General features: G+C 35.2%; 1 protein-coding gene across 1 annotated transcript in view; it reads right to left on the bottom strand.

Annotated features, from left to right (window-relative positions):
* Positions 1–15,156, bottom strand: part of PCDH17 (protocadherin 17) — an 89,527-nt gene that overhangs the window by 58,066 nt on the left and 16,305 nt on the right. The window contains exons 2-3 of the mRNA XM_054383347.1: positions 4,155–4,213; positions 3,836–4,008 (exon numbers count right to left, since the gene is read on the bottom strand). Of these exons, the coding sequence (XP_054239322.1) occupies positions 3,836–4,008; positions 4,155–4,213 (232 nt within the window). The remainder of the gene's footprint in view (positions 1–3,835; positions 4,009–4,154; positions 4,214–15,156) is intronic.

Raw genomic sequence — 15,156 nt, 5'->3', positions numbered from 1 at the left:
ATTATTTTTTCATAAAATTTCCTACTTCTTTATTACTGAGAGAAGCACAATTGCTGTAGTGTTACTGACACATTTTTTGTCTCAGTATGACCATTTAATTTTCAAGCTGTCTAGGCTAGAATTACTCAAAACTGTAGTTAAGCTACTGGTACTGATAGCACTTTTATTACTGCCATGAGTAGAACTGGACCCACGACAGTGTTTGGAATTACGTATGGAGGATGTCAGACTCTAATTTAACTCATTTTTACATTTTCAGGTCAAGATCTTGAATTCAGTTAATCCTGATCATATTTCAAAAATGTCAGAAGATTTAATAATTATTACTGTTCTAAAAGCAGAATATTTTTAAAGAACAGTAATCAAGCCTGAAACTTTGCTACCAAATAATAAATTCTGATATCTGTGCACAGCCTAAAATAAGCACAGAACCACAGCTTCTGATAGTGCTTCAGGCGCTGCCACAGACAATTGTTTTTAGCAAGCTATCCATTTCCTTTCCCCAGAAAACAATTTTTTCTAAAGCAAATGCAATCCTTTTTCTATCCTAATCACATTTATCATATTTCTCACCCTCCTTCAACTTGGCTTGGCTTGACTAGAGAGAGTAATTTTGTTTTTTTTCTTTCAAAAGAGGAAAGTTACTTTGGACTAAGTGCACTAACGTGCTCAACTCAATGACAAGAAATCACAGAATTATAGAATCAGTCAGGGTTGGAAGGGACCACAAGGATCATCTAGTTCCAACCCCCCTGCCATGGACACCTCACACTACATCAGGCTGGCCAGAGCCTCATCCAGCCTGGCCTTAAACACCTCCAAGGATGGGGCCTCAACCACCTCCCTGGACAACCCATTCCAGGCTCTCACCACTCTCATGGGGAAGAACTTCTTCCTCATGTCCAGTCTGAATTTCCCCACTTCCAGCTTTATTCCATTCCCCCCTAGTCCTGTCACTACTTGATAGCCTAAAAAGTCCCTCCCCAGCTTTCTTGTAGGCCCCCTGGAAGGCCACAATAAGGTCAAACTCAGAGCCTTCTGTTCTCCAGACTGAACAGCCCCAACGCTCTCAGTCTCTCCTCACAGGAGAGGTGCTCCAGCCCTCTGATCATCCTCGTAAATCATTGATTTCATTGGGAACAACACATTGCACCCCATTTGTTACTGCAGTGATCTGTAACCCCATAAGGTGCTCACTGCAGGTTCAGTTTCCATATGACAATGGTTTTATTGCAACACATTTGCAATGAGTTTGTACAAGTAAACAAATGGATATCATTACTATTTTTAATTATATTTGAGGTAAAAAAAAAAAAAGAAAAAATTGGAAAATATACTTTATCTCTTTTTTGTTTTTTTTCTTTCTCTCTCGATGGGGATGGATGAGGAGCCAAGCAAGAGCTTATGGCTCAGAATTAGAGAGAGTGCAGGGATGAGTGATGAGTGGATTGAGAGCAACCCTGCAGAGAAGGACTTGGGGGTGCTGGTTGATGAGGTGCTTGACATGAGCTGACAGTGACTGCTGGCAGTCCCAAAAATCAACCATGTCCTGGGCTGCATCAAAAGATGCATGGAAAGAAGGTCAAGGGAAGTGATTCTGCCCCTCTGCTCTTGTGAGACCCCACCTAGAGTACCGCCTTCAGCTCTGGAGCCCCCTACACAAGAAGGATATGGATCTGCTGGAAACGGTCCAGAGGAGGGCCACAAAGATGATCAGTGGGCTGGAGCAACTCTCCTACATTGACAGGCTGAGGCAGTTGGGTTTTTTCAGCCTGTAGAAGAGAAGTCTCTGAGAAGACCTTATAGAGGCCTTCTAGTACCTCAAGGGGACCTGCAGGAAAGCTGGAGAGGGGCTATTTTTATAAAGGCATATGGTGATAGGACAAGGGGAAATAGTTCTAAAGTAAAGTAGAGAAGGCTAAGCCACTGTCCATCATAGTCGAGGAGCAGTGGCAGTGTTGCAACCCATGGCAGTGTTTGGAACTAGATGGTCTTTAAGATTCCTTCCAACACAAACTGTTCTATGATTCTATGAAAATTTACTGGATCACCTGCTATTGCAGTTCAGTGGCTGACAGTACTCAGCATGCACAATTTATAATATGTTTAATGAAAATGTGAGGAATTTATATGAGCCTCTGTGATAAGTTCTTCCTTGATGAACGTGGCCCTTCATCTAGGTAAAATGGCAAGTGTAAATTTCCATGTAACTATTTGCATTACAATGCAAATTAGCAACAGGAATGGTTGGCTTAATTCACTTACCAGATTTACTTTGTTTTGACCCCTATTGGGTTTGGTGCTGTTGACCAAACTGCAATATCACTAACTCTGGCCATATTATCCTTTTCTAAAAGACTACACATTTTTAACGTGAGTAGTAAATGATTTTCCTAATGAAACTTGTAAAATTGCAGAATTTTTTTTTTTGTGGCTATACTTGGTAGATAGTACTCTAAAGATTTTGTCTTTTTCTTACACAAAACTTATAAAATCAGGCACACAAAACATATAAAATTAGGCACACATTCAAACAGCTTCTTAAAAAAAAAAAGGAAAAAAAAGAAAAAAATAAAAGTCCCATACTGCATCTTTATACAGATCAATGTCCAATTATAACCACAGAGTTACTGTGGCAAAAGGTCAGGAAAAAATAATCTTTCTGGCATTTATTACTTGGAAAATAGGGTCATATATGAGGTCAACCTTCAAATATATACAGAATAAATTATACTGCATCATTCTAAATATTCTACACAGCAAAAATTATATTGTAGTCTCGACATAGTAAAACGAAGTTGAACATATATTTTTTCATGACTGTACTACAGATCGGTCTAGGCTAAAAGGCACAAAATCTTTCAGCTTTGAAAAATAAATTTCTGCTTTATTATAAATAGAGCTTCTTATTAAGGCTGAGTTATTTAACAGTCTTTCAACTTTCATTAACATGGAAACATCTTCCCCATTACAAACTAAAATAACAGCAAACGTGTAAACTATTTAAAAAGAATTCAGGGGTGCACTTCCTTATTGCTTGCACTAAAACACAAACACAGTTCTGGAGTACTCAGTCTGTCTATGCTTTTAAAAAAATAAAAATACCAAAACTGCCCTTTTGAAACAAAATGCTTCATCATTTGATTAAAAAACATCTGGAAAAAAATAATTTGACACAGAGTTTGAGGAAATAAACATGCTTATTTGTCAGAATGAATGCTTGCAGAGAGCACTGTCGTTCTCCAGATACAAGTTATTTTAGCTGTCTCACAGACACCTGTCTTTGGTACCTCCACAGGATGTGAATGAAATTATACTGAAAATCAAGTTATGTTATTATCTGACACTTGTAAAAAAATAGGAAAATAAACCCATGAAATGAAAACATCTTCTGGTCTGTTTTCACTCTAGTCTGATATCCCAAACGTCTTTTCTCTCTCTCTCTCTTCTCCAAATTATGTGAAAAATGTAAATGACTGGCATTCTTTCATTTGTTGCAGCCACGTCTGCTTCGAATTTCTAAATCGTGCTTTAGGAGAAGAACTGTATGTAACATATCACAGGCAATGCCAACAGAGATAAAGTATATTCTAATCATTTGTGAAAAGTACTAATGTCTTTTTTTTAATCTACTTTTGATACTTGTGGTTTCATTTCATGTTCATTCTGAAAGACACTCAACATTCTTTGCTCTAGGCTAGCTACCAGATTTACTGTTTTCTGTGATAGTATTATCAGTGGGCTATTCCACCCTGATAAACTACAACTGCAGAACTAATAGGTTTATAATGATGGCTTAAACTCTACACTTTTAAGCATTGGAGGCTTCACTCACCTTGTTCAAGTGGCTGGCTTTTAGTTGAAGTAGTTTTCATCTTGAGTGCCTCCCTAACAGACATGTCACAGCAGGAGCCTTTGTTAGTGTCTTGGTCACTGTCAGCCTGATCACTGTCCCCATGCCCGCTGTCCCTCAAGCTGGCTCTTTCTGGATCCTTGAACGTGGAGCTACTGAAATATATATTGGAAAAAAAAAAAGAAAAAAAAAAGAGAGAGAGTTGTATTTACTTGCTCTAAGTAGAATTGTACTCTGTGGCAAAGCAATTTTGACAAGAATGCAAATGGGGAAGACGAGAAAGTTATTTAATAGGCCTTACCTTTGAACAAACTGCTGCCTGCTGCCCATGTAATTGGGCTCTGCGGGAAAATTGTCTGTCTGTGAAAGAGAAGGAAAAAAATACGTATAGTTGTACACTGGACAAATCTCCTGCAGAGCAACAAGATTTCCTAGAGGAGAAATGATTAATAATTCAAAAATTCCCTTAATCTTCAGATTTGTACATTTTAATTAAATTGGAAAATGCCGGCATGTAATTATGTGCTCAGAACAATTAAATGATTCCGGTCCACAAATTACCTGCTAAAGTAAACAATGAGGCTCCAATAAGTGGCATTCTCTGTTAGCAACCTGACAGATGACACTGTTTGTGTTTTTTCATTAGTTAGATATTAAGACTGATGGTTATTGAAAATGAGAGAAAAAATTACTTCCGCATATTACAAAAGTGAGTTACTCAATAATACTAATTTTTAATCATAATTACATCATCTACTGGGATTCTGAAGCCTTTACTGCTGTAATGCAATTTCATATATTGCTGTATTACTCTTGGAATGAAAAAAAAAAAGAAAGCCAACAAAAAAGTTGTGGCTGATTAGTTGTGAGATGCTTTTAAATGCTACTGGAAAAGTACAAATATGAAAATATTTGGATTTTCTCTCTTTAGTTTTCATCAGTATTAATAGCTATATTAGAACAATGAGAACCACACATGCAAACCAGAACATTAAATGATTGTTGTAGACAAGTAGTTTTTAAAAGAAGATACTTTCATTGAGTCTGCCAGGAGTATATTTTTAGCAGCATGAGCTAAGTAACTGTAAAAGCAGAAGTATTTACAGCATCCAGACCAGCATGGAGTCCTGCCAAAGGGAACTGAATTCCCCTTGTATCATCAGCTGAAGTTCTTTGGGAGAGAGACTGCATCTTTCACAAAACTCCATATACTGTACATTCACACACGTCATTTCTTCTTGCAGCTGACCTAATGACAAAGCTTCTACTGTTTTATGCATCACTTCATATCACACCACTACACTTCACAGCAGCTACGAGTTTTGCAAGAGCATTTAGTGTATCAGTAACACAGGCAGGGCTTAATTAATGGATCAGAAGGTCCAAGGTAAGGTTTAATGTCACACAAGAGTTTACACAAGTGACTAGTGTCTTAGATATTTGGCTTTCCCTGCTACTCCCCACACACAGTATTTCAGCCTTGTTTGGGGTTTTATAGGTAGGTGGTAATTACAAATATTCGCTACTCTTATGGTTGGCATATTGGAGCGTGGAAAATATGCATGAAAGTTACATACGAAATTTAAGTGTCCTTGCTGTTTGCAACAGAAAATAGATAGCCATCTGCCACTATCAAGGTAGATGTGAAATAGATGTGCTTTTATACCATGCATCTATTGTGTTATTTAGGGAAGAGACAGAAGATTAAGAATTATCTTCTCTTTGGTGTGTATGAAGTCAATTTACATTGTACTTTTTTCTTCTTTCTAGTTAAACCCTCTGGTTCAAAATTAAGGTTCTAATACACATGTTCACAGTTTGAAGCTGTTTCTGATTTAGGCTGTGCAGTACATAGCATTGCACATGTCATTACAAAGAAAATCTGTGTTTTATCAGTGACTTATCTTTGATGATAAACTGCATGACAGAACCAGGTTTTACTCATCTGTTTTCAAACCATAGCATAAGCACCTATAATTCTAAATTATTTTTTATCATATTAAAATTACATATAATTTGGAAATCTGGGTGTTTGTGTCCAGTTAGGTACTTGGTTTTCAGCAGCATTATTAAAAGATGGGTTTATAAAAGTCCTCAAATGCTGCCTAAGAAATGCAAACAAAGCACTTTATTACAGAAGAAGAACTCTTAAGATCTGGGACATCAAACTCAGCGTTATGTCATTGCTTTTCCAAGTCAGCATTTCTGAAGCTGATGATTTCACCTATAGATATCAAAATGTTTTGAAATCTGGCTAATTCAATTAGGGGTAGTTTACTGCTTTGCACTTGAAAACACAAAAGATTCTGGATTTAATATATGCAATTAGAATAAAAGTCTGTCTTAACATGTTTCAATTTACAAAAAAAAATACTGAAGGCAGGGGAGGGGAATGAAAAAAAGAAGGAATGGAGACATAAAGAGAAATATTTCAGTATTCTTGATCTACCCCATATATATAAAAATAAATAAATAAATTATATATATATATATATATATATATACACACACATATAATCATTATGACACCCACAGAGCCCAATGCTTCTCAACTCAAAAAATATCTTTACAATTACAAAACTCACATCTATTTTCTAGGTCTAATATCTCATCTATAGATGCCCAGGAAAACTGACCTTCTGCTTTTACTTATGTAAGAAATCTGCCTCCTCCTAAACACAGCTGCCACTAGAATCAACATTTCAATTTTTAATGGTATTGTCAGGCAAAATGCCTCCTATAAACTGTCTTTTCATCACTTCTCTGCCATTAGATAAGTCAGACTTATTCCCTGAAATTAATTATAGCATCACTTTAAAGATTACTTATCTATAACCTGTACCACAGTAAGAATTGGTCATACTTTTTGTTTCTGCTTTTTCATAGCAATAAATAAATAAATAAATGCACACTCTAGACTAGCCAAGATATAAACTTTAAAACAGAAGTTTTAGCTGCCATTCTAAAAATGGGAGCAGCTTCTGAGAAATTCTGTGTTAATGGGAATCATTAATAATCTTTATAATAATTTTACCAATTTCCTTCATATTGTATTTTGCAGCAATACAAACAGTTGGGTGATATTTTACAGTGAATTCATCGCTGCAAAAGAACAAAGGTAAATACACAATAACCATACACAGCCATAGCACCCAGAGTCAAATTCTTTATCTTCTGCTCTACAAGGATTAGACCTACTTCTATGAACTATGAAAGCATGATGCTTGTGTTGAACTGCAACAGAGCACTCTGAGATACAGGCAGCAAAGAAAGAGATACCTCCCATATGAGAATATCTGCAAAAATAATAAGCAAATAAATAAGCAAATAAATAATAAGCAAGCAAACAAACAAATAAACAAATAAACAAAACATTTCATTTTAAGGCTAGGCAGTTGAGAGGAATCTTAGAAAGGTAACCATCCACTTAAAAAAATGGATTACAGAGAGATATGAATGTCTAACTTCCTTAAACACTTTTTTTACTTTTTTTTTATTTAATTCCAGTCGAAGTGAGAGGTCATATTCTTAAATTTTTTACACCTTAACATCTGTACAAATGGTATTACACATTTCAGCTCATCCATTAATCATACCTCTCTACATTGCATAACTGTAACTCTAAGATATGAATGCTACTTTAAATATCTATCAAAAGCAAATAAACTCTTTGTTCTTCACTGGTATACAGCCCTTCCTATGAAACCAGAACCTCTGCGTCTCTTTGTTTGCCTCCAGTTTTAAGCTAGGTTTCAGTTCACCATGCGGATAACCATCTAAAAGCTAATCACCTACTCTAAGCTAATCAGCTAAAATCCCTCTATAAGCATTAGAGACATACAAGATAATTCATCCCATTTTGGACACTGAGCTTTAGGTACATACTGCTCCTGGAAAGGACTTTCACTAATAACTACACGTGAATGTAGATGACCAGCACAATGCTTAGCTAAAGCATGGAATCAGAAGTAAATTACACGGAATTCTAATCTCATAATTCCAATCCTGATAAATAACAAAAAAATTACTCAAATAACAGCACCAACAATGTTCTTAAAAATAAAATAAAACAAGCTCCTCCTCCTCCACTATGAAAACCCACTGAAACTATCGTTAAAAGTCATCATAGTTAAATAATAAAGACATGCTTTCTGTCACTGTGATGCAAGGTTGAGGATTGGAGTATCCATTAGGTCACCACCTACTAAGACAACAAGTTCTTCAATAAGAAGAAAATATATAAAACAAATGGTCTCTAAAACTAAAGCAAAAGCAAAAATTGCCTATCACACTGGTTAGATACTTAACAATTCAAGTGCAATGTCAAGCTAACTGTTCATAACTTCACTAGAGATTAGGTCCCGTTTTCCTGACTAATTTTCACAAATTAGTGGAGCTAGTTCTTTTCCAATTAGAATATGCTGTTAAACCCTAAAAATACTTTCTTTCATCTATCTGTCCTAATATTATCTGTCCTGACATTAGAGTATATGGGAACTTTTAGGAACACTGTCATTACTGCAGCGTTACAGAAAATTTCCCCAAGATTTCTGTACACATGTTCAATACAGGTTTCTCAGAAGGCTGAAGGCAAAAAACATGCCATTTTGAAAGAGATCAGAATGCATATAAATCTTCCAAAAGCTGCAACCAAAAAAAAAAAAAAAAAAAAGAAAAAAAAAGAAAAAAAAGAAGAGAAAAAAAGGGGGGGAAAGGAAGGTTACTGCCTTTTTAAAGAGTACCTTACAATTTGATTATGTTACCTTTTTCATCAGGTAGTTGAGGAGAAGGAAAGTGAAAAAATAGGCAAATTAAACCTGTGTAAAATACACTTTTACTGGTATGGAGTTTCAGATGTGACAATATAATTGCTACAGTCTAATAGATTCGTAGAATCAGTCAGGGTTGGAAGGGACCACAAGGATCACCTAGTTCCAACCCCCTGTCACTGGCAGGGACACCTCATAATGTGACTTGAATCACTTGCTGGCCAGTGTTTGCATGAACACCAGGCAGAACACCTTCCAAGTGTTATTGCCAACTGTCTATAAAATAATTCATTCTATCACATGTATTAGGGCTTGTGTATTAAGACCACACAGGGAACTAGGTAAACTACAACTGTTGCTAAGTATTGCTGTCATATGGTGAATTTGGAATACTGAATTGGATACATTCAAAATGAAAACTCTGAGAAGTTTGAAAGACTTTAAGATTTTATTGGCCATTCTAGAATAGCTATTATTTCCAAAAGTTTCATTTATAGCATCAGAAACAAATTCCTCATAGGATTCATTAACCTTAAATATATCATAAGAAAAAAAAATAAAATTGAAATCACTGAAAACAGTTTGAACCACCCTGGGCAAATTATTATATAATGATTTAAGGGGATTATTTTTAGCAATGAGCCACATTAATCCTTTTTTTCTTTTTCCAGTTTTTTTTTCCCCATAAGTTTGTGTTCACAAGATATATGTATTTACTTCTGTTTAAATGTTCTCAGGGATTCTACTGTTGCTCAGTAACACAAATACACAGGACTTGACAAAGCTTCTGTTTTTAACAATTCCTATAAAAGTCATCCCAAGGGGATCCTCCCAAAGGGGCCTCCCTCTCCCAGGAGCTTCCCCCCCAGACCCCCCTGGACAGAGAAGCAGAGTTAGTTAAGCAAAAAGTTGTTAACTTAGCTGCCAATGTCAGTGTGTTATCTTCAGCCAGAAGAGAAGAAGAAACAGCAGCCAGACAGCCCAGCAACTGCCCCCACTGCCGAACGCAGAATGTGCAGAATGCCTACTTTGTTTTGGGTAATAGTTCTTAAACATTTCTATCTATCCAATGGAAGTGTTTAGAACAATCGTTATTTTGCTTTCTTACACCCAATAGTGACTTATTTACATTCTTTCACTTTCTCTGTTCTGAACTTTGCAAGGAAAAATTAAAAAGACAGTTTCAAACCATCACAATCACAAATTAAAGGTTCCTAGATATTTTATGATTTGGTTTTGGTTGTGTTTCTTATTTTTTTTTTTTTTAATGAAAATCTACAATTCTAAAGATTTTTAGTCATCTTTGGCGCATTCCATGCTGCTTTAATAAAATCAGAGAAAAATAAAACATTTTTCAACAGGTATCTCTCCTAAAAAAACCCAGTTAAAAACAAACAAACAAACAAAATTAAAATCAACATGGGTGCAAAGGGAAAGATGAAGAAAGTGAAAGATAAAGAGTGGAGAGGAGAGCAAGAGAGCAAAATGCAATAGTTAGGTATTCTTGATAAATTATGCTCAGAAATAATTGTCCTATTAGGGAAAGATGTATTCTAAAATGTAGGGGGAAAAAAAGACTTGGACATTAATCAGATTTATGAGGATAAGACTACTAGAATATTAATAATTTTTTCTCAGAATTACAAGAATGAGTATCACATTTTCAGAAATGATTCAGTGGAACTCCATTTTATACAGGTGTTCATACCTGAACAATAATAAAGAAAAATGTCCTTGCTGACTCTAACTTCTTTTCAATTAAATATTAAATGCATTGAAATGAAACATCTTTCCCCTTTATCAGACTGCCATTTAATACCCAACTCGAGCATCTTCTGTAACTTTTTTGAGAAAAGCTTAATTTCAAGGATTCACCCTTCCCCCATGAAATGGTAATCACTTTGGAAGACAAAAGAATTGTATTCTGCCCAATCTAGTTTTGAAAGAGCAGAACAATTGTCTTAATTTTCTTAGGAACAGTTTCAGGTTCAACATTACACAATTTTTCAAAAAGACTCCTCAGTATTAGACTGCCAGTATGTGTATGTAATTAACCTGAAGTAGCAGTTTGTGATTTCACAAAACTTACATCATTAAGAAAATGTGTTAGCCTAATAGCAAAAAAAAAAAAAAAAAGCCAAAACAGCCAGGCATAAACTCTTAATAAGTTATTCACACTTGCTGCAAAATGTGTATATTTGTGTTAAAAGACCTACACTGTGTTTATGCCCATTTCCAACATATATAACACTATTGAAAAACACACTAAAAAACACAGGACAGCAGAACCAGTCAGATGAACAAGGCAATATTGTTCACCAGGCTGCTGTGTGCTTTACTGAAGAGTGTTGGTGGATCCTGTACTGTCTTTCTCTTCAATGAGAAAAGCAGAACTGTGAGAGAAAAAGGTCCTGAGCTTTTCAGTCAAATGCACAGACTGACTTCTGGAAACTGTAACTCTGGGACACAGACTACCATCTTTTGTTGTAAGAGAAGGAATGGAGATTCTCCCCATATAAATCACAAAATCACAAAAAAGGCCTAGTCCATTCACTATTTTCTGGTAGTGGGTATCATAATTGTTATTTTTAATTTTTTTTTAATATTATTGCTTAATCTTTCATAGTAAGCCTCTGCAGACATTTCAGTTGCATTTGTACTACTGGCTTAATGAAAGCCATTATTGCTTAAATTTTTAGAAGAGTTTACTCTGCAATGCACAAAACACAAAAGAAGACAGAAGCCTAGAATCCAGGTATTTAACATGCTGCAAGTATTAAGAGTCACAAGACCCCGACAAGTTTCTTCTCACCTCATTTAAATGGGAAATAAAAATACTTTCTTGACCAAACTTAAAATGTTCTTTTTTTTGACAATGGTTTCAGGTTTCTGTGCCTCATTTTGTTTTGCAATGGAGAAGAAACATGAAACATAAGCATCTAATGAAATTAGTATGGTCTGGGAAGAGAATGCAGAGCGGTGAAATGGAACTAGGAAAAGGTAATTATAATGTGAGCTCTTAAGATGAACTACATTGTAGAGAAGGTGAAAGATTTGAACGGAGGAAGAGGTGCCAAACATCATACCACATAAAGAGCTCGAGCTGAAAGTACAATAGCTCTGCTTCTGCTATCACAGTGTCAATAAATAAACATAATGAAATTCATGACACATTATTGCATTGCTCTGTATTGCCTCTATTCATTTAAAAATGATGAACACATTTAAAATCATTCACAACTTGTCAAACAGCTGAGCAGTGCAGTTACACTGGTGCTTTAAGAGGCATTTGTGAAGATCTTATAAGAAAGCACGATACAACTTATAGCAAAGTAAAGATGGAAGTTTGGGAAAACAGAACAATAACTACTTCACCTGAATCTGCTAGTATAGTTGTATCCAATATATTTACACTGTTCACCAATGATATGTACTTAACTGAAGTTACTCTGTCAATAAAAAACACATTAAGAACCTTTTGAAAGAGCCTCCCTGTCAATTAGGCTGTAGATAGATTCTATCCCTCCAGTTTTCCTGTCAATTTAATATACTGGATCATATTAACAGCACTGGCTTGTCAATAACGCAAATCGGAATCCTATTAATGGAGTTACACCGCCAATATAATCGGCTTCCTATTTATTGAGCTCCCCAGTATTTGCAAAAGCTGTGAAATAGGATTATAAGGTTAAGTTACATACATCTGTCTCTATATTACATAAATATTCCAGGAGTTGTACCCTGTTGTGTGAAGAAACATGTAATTGCCTTTTTTTCAATCACAAAAACTTGAGATCACAGGACAGTATAACTGTTCACCACTGCTGAGAAAACATCAAGACATCCTCAGTTACCACATTACAGTTCGTGCTTGCTCTAAGAGACATTCATATTCTATAAGACAATCTACCTGTGTGCCACATAGAAGACACATATGAACTCCACTCCACCTTCACAAGACAGTATCTGGTCCAAAAAAAAAGAGATTCAACACATTTTAGGACCAATATATGAAGCATTCCACAATTTCAGTGTTTATTTAACCCTTGTACTGTGCTGTATAATCTTGGTGATTGTTTGTATAACTCAAATGTACCAGAAACCTCTGGAAACAATTAATAAGAGGTAGTTGTGCATTAAAAAACACTTTAAGTTCAGCAAGGCTTCTATTTAATAGAAGCCTTAATGAAGTTGAACATTAGTTGCTTTTAAATACATTCAGTATTAAATAACTACTTTGGATTAGCAGAATATACAAGAGACCATTAAACCTGATTATATTTAAAAAAACATATGTTTTGCTTAAAAAAAAGACAGAAAGAAAAAAGGGAAAAAAGAAAAGGTAATTGCATTAAAATGTACTTGGTAGTCTCTTATTAACTCTCTAGGACTAACTTAAAAATACAGATTTAAAAAAAAAACATGGTCCAAAAGGACAGTGAAAGGTCAATGAATCAAGTTGCCAGTTATAATTTTTGGTAGCAGATGGGTACAATGAAACTTAATGATTGAATTTGAAATGCTTTAGTGCACCTTTTATCTATGGCTCCCACTACATTGAGTCTACCTTAGTATTCCTAAAAGATATTACCTTTACTGCATAACAGACTCAACTACAATTAGCTAACTAAAATGAGAGCTACACTTATCACAATATCCAGCTTATTTTAAGAACATCACAGCATTTGTGGAGTTTTGATTTTCTGTTCCAATCTACATAAAGTCTAGAAATTAAGACACTCAAATCAGAAGGAAACTTAAAAACAAAACAAAAATCAAACCACAAAACAAACAAACAACAGTACCTTGAAATTTAAGGGGATAATAAAAGTATTTATTGTAATTTCAAAAATTATTTTCCCTATGTTTAGAACTCCTTTTTTTCCATAGGAAAACAACCTTATCTTTTCTTCCTTTCTTTTCATGCACACAGATACAGATTCTACAGTGCAGTTGTGAGCTCCTGGCATTTTATTTTTAATTTTGAGACATATATGAAAGATCTTACTCAGCACAAATTCTCAGTGAAGCCATTAAATGTATATTTTGTCCTATTCTTACCACTGCTGTTTTCCTGTTTCTAAGAGCAACATATCACAAATGTTTTCTGAAGAGAGAAAAGCTTATAAACACTGCAAGTACTATATGGTGGAGGAGATCAAATTATGTCCTTTTAACACTGACAAACTGGTTTGTAGTCATGATATTTAGTAAGGGGAAGTGGAGACACCGGATGTGTTAAATCTGTTAAAGTTTCTGTTAACATCTATCCACTATGTCCATCTTTTTTCTGTTCAACCCATACCCTAACTAAAGGCAACAATAAAACTCCCACAAGCCATGACCTGAGGTCCACTGAAATCAATGGATGTTTTCAAATTGGTTTCAATAGACCTTGGATCAGTCTGCTTACTTCAATCACATAGCATGTGACATTCTCACGGATACATACGTTGTATGCTGAAGAAAGCTGCATAGGAGCAGGAAGATTACAGCAGTGATAGAAAATGAGGAAAAAAACTCTTAAGTGTAATATTCCTTTATCCCAACATATGGTCTTCTTTACAGACAGTACTTAAACAGAATTGTAATGGCAGTTGCAGGGAAAGGCAATTAGTTGGGCAGGAAAAAACCTCTCTCTGTCACAGGACTCCATTCTACGTTTCCTCACTGCAGAGTGAAAAAACAACACAAAACAAAACAAAAGAAAACAAAACAAAACAGAAACCTTGCACTAAAGATAAAGCAAGACTTGGTTCTGAATCTACACTGCACAGAAAGCACACATAGGAACACCGAAGTTTTCTTCTTAGGAGATGGTCAGAACAAAGGTTAATCTAGATCACTTCCTTCCCTTCAAAGCTGCAACTTTATTCCCTTTCTCTTCCTAAAATCATTCCCTAAAAAGGCAATGTTTCCCTTGAATTCCTTAGGAATAAAATCACAAATGTTAACATTTAGATTATTACCTTTTGTCTAATTTCTTGTTTAGTTTGTGTAAATCTTTATTTCAACATTTTGTTAAAAAATCCCAAATAAAGTATTCAACATTTTGTGACAGGATACAAAGCTCTACTTTCACAGAAATACCTTGGCATAATTATTTCTTCTTAGCACTAGAAAAAGACACACCACTAAATATGCTGCCAAAATAGTGGCTGAATTTATGACAGCATAGTAGATCATCAAACTTTACAGCCTCACATGCCTGTGCAAGGAGATTTTCAGCTGTAAAATGTGATGAGTTGATTTATTATTTGTGACATACGATAAATAATTTAGGCTTGCACAAATTTAGCAAGAGGTTCTGTCTCTAAATATATTTAAAGTCATAACAGTCATGTGCCTGTGATGAGGTACCTCATAAAATGGAAAGTTTGATCAAATACACCATGAATAGAGTCACAGTGGTCAAGAAAGCTTGGATAGAAAAGAAAAAAATAAAGACTTTCAGCTATAGGTTTGTGTATCACCATCCACAACTCTGTCACTTCTATGTTAACCACAGAGTCCACAATACAGGACTCTGTATTA

This window comes from Indicator indicator, chromosome 1 (genome assembly GCF_027791375.1).
Source record: "Indicator indicator isolate 239-I01 chromosome 1, UM_Iind_1.1, whole genome shotgun sequence".
NCBI classification, from domain to species: domain Eukaryota; kingdom Metazoa; phylum Chordata; class Aves; order Piciformes; family Indicatoridae; genus Indicator; species Indicator indicator.
This window is presented reverse-complemented; position numbering and strand designations above follow the sequence as displayed.